Source organism: Plasmodium reichenowi, assembly GCF_001601855.1.
Source record: "Plasmodium reichenowi strain SY57 chromosome Unknown, whole genome shotgun sequence".
Classification (NCBI taxonomy): domain Eukaryota; phylum Apicomplexa; class Aconoidasida; order Haemosporida; family Plasmodiidae; genus Plasmodium; species Plasmodium reichenowi.
In genome coordinates, this window is record NW_017962503.1 from 1 (window position 1) to 2,869 (window position 2,869).

Sequence of the window (2,869 nt, forward strand, 5' to 3'; positions counted from 1 at the left end):
TCTTAAATGGAAAACTCTATTCGATATACAATATAAGAAATACAAAGAATTGTATGAACAAATAGATACAAAAATCTCTACTTATGATCATGTTGAAAATTTTGTACAAAAGTTGAAAAAATATAAAAGTGAATGTTCTGTTGATAGCGTTTCTGAATATCTTCATGAAACAAGTAAGTGTTTGAATTATAAATTTAATGAAAATGATGGTTCTTTTAATAAACGATCATATGCTTTCGAAGAAACACCAAACAGTTATAAAGAAGCTTGCAGTTGTACATTACCTTCTAAGAATCCATTGGATAATTGTCCTACCGATCAAAACAAAGATGAATGTAAGGAATTACAAACTTTTACCTTCTGCTCGAAGAATGATTATGATAATAATCTTGAGAATTGGAACGCATACCTTGTTCTTAATAGTTCAGATGATAATAAAGGTGTATTGATTCCTCCAAGAAGAAGACATTTATGTACAAGACCTATCACTGCATATAATTATAGAAAAGGTGATAAAGAAATTTTAAAAAAAAATCTTCTTACTTCTGCTTTCAGTCAAGGACAATTGTTAGGTCAAAAATATAAATCGGAAAAAAAGTTGTGCTTAGAGGCAATGAAATATAGTTATGCAGATTATTCCGATATAATTAAAGGAACTGATATGATGGACACTTCATTATCTGAAAAAATTAAAAAAATATTTGAAACATCAAATGAAGCAACCGAAGATCGTAAAACATGGTGGGAAAATAATAGAACTCATGTATGGCACGCTATGTTATGTGGATATCAAAAAGGAAACAAAGATGGAAGTGTAGAACAAACTTGGTGTACTGTACCTACTGAAGATGGAACTGAGCAATTCTTAAGATGGTTAATTGAATGGGCAATGCAAGCATGTAAGGAAAAGAAACATGTATGGGATTCATTAAAAACAAAATATCGTTGTTCAAACGAAGATAATTTTGATGCGTCACAATTATTAAGACAACCTGGATGTCAGAATGGTATTAGAAAATATATTAGCTTGAATATATTGATAAAAAATTCAATGGAAAAACTAAATATAAAATATAAACAATTAAAAGATCAATCTTCAGGTAATATAGACAATAAACCATCTGAAGAAAATGTTCAGTCATATATAAAATCAAAATATTCTGAATGCGGTTTGGAGTTAAATGATATAAATGAAATAGGTACAGGAAGAAAAAATAATGAAAATAATGAATTGAAAGAAGTACTAAAAAAATTATATCCTGGTTTATATTTAGTTGAAGATGAAACACAAAAAAATCATGTAGTACATCCAAATAAAAAAGAAGAAGCGCAAAGAGTTCTTCCTAAAGAACTCTATTTCTTTTCACCCTATATGGGTTTTTTACATCCAGGATATTTAAACACAACACACCCAGTAGCACACTATGATCCTAAAAATGATAAAATGAAAAGTACTATCTATGTTGGTATTGTATTGGCGTTAGGTTTGATAGCGGTTCTTTTCATGAAGGTAAAATATATATATATATATATATATTGGTGGTATTTATGCGTGTATGTTATGTGTATATGTTATATAAATATTTAAAATATGTATTTATATTGAAAAATAAAAAAATTACATGCATATATATGCACAAATATATTTATATATACATACATACAAATACATATATATACCCATACATACATATATATAGATACCTATACATACATACATATACATACTCCAACATATACATACATATACATACATACCTACCTAAATACATACACATATAAATACTTACCTATATATTTATTTTTTTATTATAGATAAAATCCAAATCGTCTGTGGACTTGTTGCGTATACTGAATATCCCGAACGAAGATCATGGAATGCCTACATTGAAATCCAAAAATAGGTACATACCATATAGAAGTGATTCATATAATGGAAAAACATATATATATATGGAAGGTGATAGTGCAGATGAAGATAAATATATGTTTCTGTCTGATACTACTGATATAACTTCTTCCGAAAGTGAGTATGAAGAATTTGATATTAATGATATATATGTACCAGGTAGTCCTAAATATAAAACATTGATAGAAGTAGTACTAGAACCATCAAAAAGGGATATACCGAGTAGTGATACACCACGTACGAATAGATTTATTGATGATGAATGGAATGAACTGAAACATGATTTTATATCTGAATATTTACCAAATACAGAACCAAATAATAATTATAGAAGTGGAGATATTCCAATGAATACACAACCTAATACTTTATATTTTGATAATCCTAAAGAAAAACCTTTTATTATATCTATTCATGATAGGGATTTATATACTGGGGAAGAAATTAGTTATAATATTAATATGAGTACTAATACTAATAATGATATTCCAATGAATGCTAGAAATGATTCTTATAGCGGTATAGATTTAATTAATGATTCACTAAGTGGTGGTAAACCTATTGATATATATGATGAAGTATTGAAAAGAAAAGAAAATGAATTATTTGGAACAAAACATCCAAAACGTACATCAAACAACAGTGTCATTAAATGAACAAATAGTGATCCTGTAATGAACCAAATAGATTTGTTCCATACATGATTTAATAGACATAGAGATATGTGCGAAAAATGGAGTAACAAGGAGGATATTTTGAACAAATTGAATGAAGAATGGGAAAAAGATAATAATACTGGTGATATACCTAATGATAATCATATGTTGAATACTAATCTTTCGATCGAAATTGATATGGATGATCCTAAACCAAAACATGAATATACAAATATGGATACATACCCTGATAATTCTACCATGGATCATATCTTGAATGATATGGAAGATGATATATATTATG

The 2,869-nt window shown here is 27.6% G+C and overlaps 1 pseudogene across 1 annotated transcript; it reads left to right on the plus strand.

Annotated features, from left to right (window-relative positions):
* Nucleotides 1-2,869, plus strand: PRSY57_0029100 (erythrocyte membrane protein 1, EMP1; annotated as a pseudogene; the record flags this gene model as incomplete). The annotated part of the gene is made up of 2 exons: nucleotides 1-1,510; nucleotides 1,816-2,869. Coding segments are annotated over 2 exons (2,564 nt in total), but the record flags the coding sequence as incomplete, so codon positions are not given.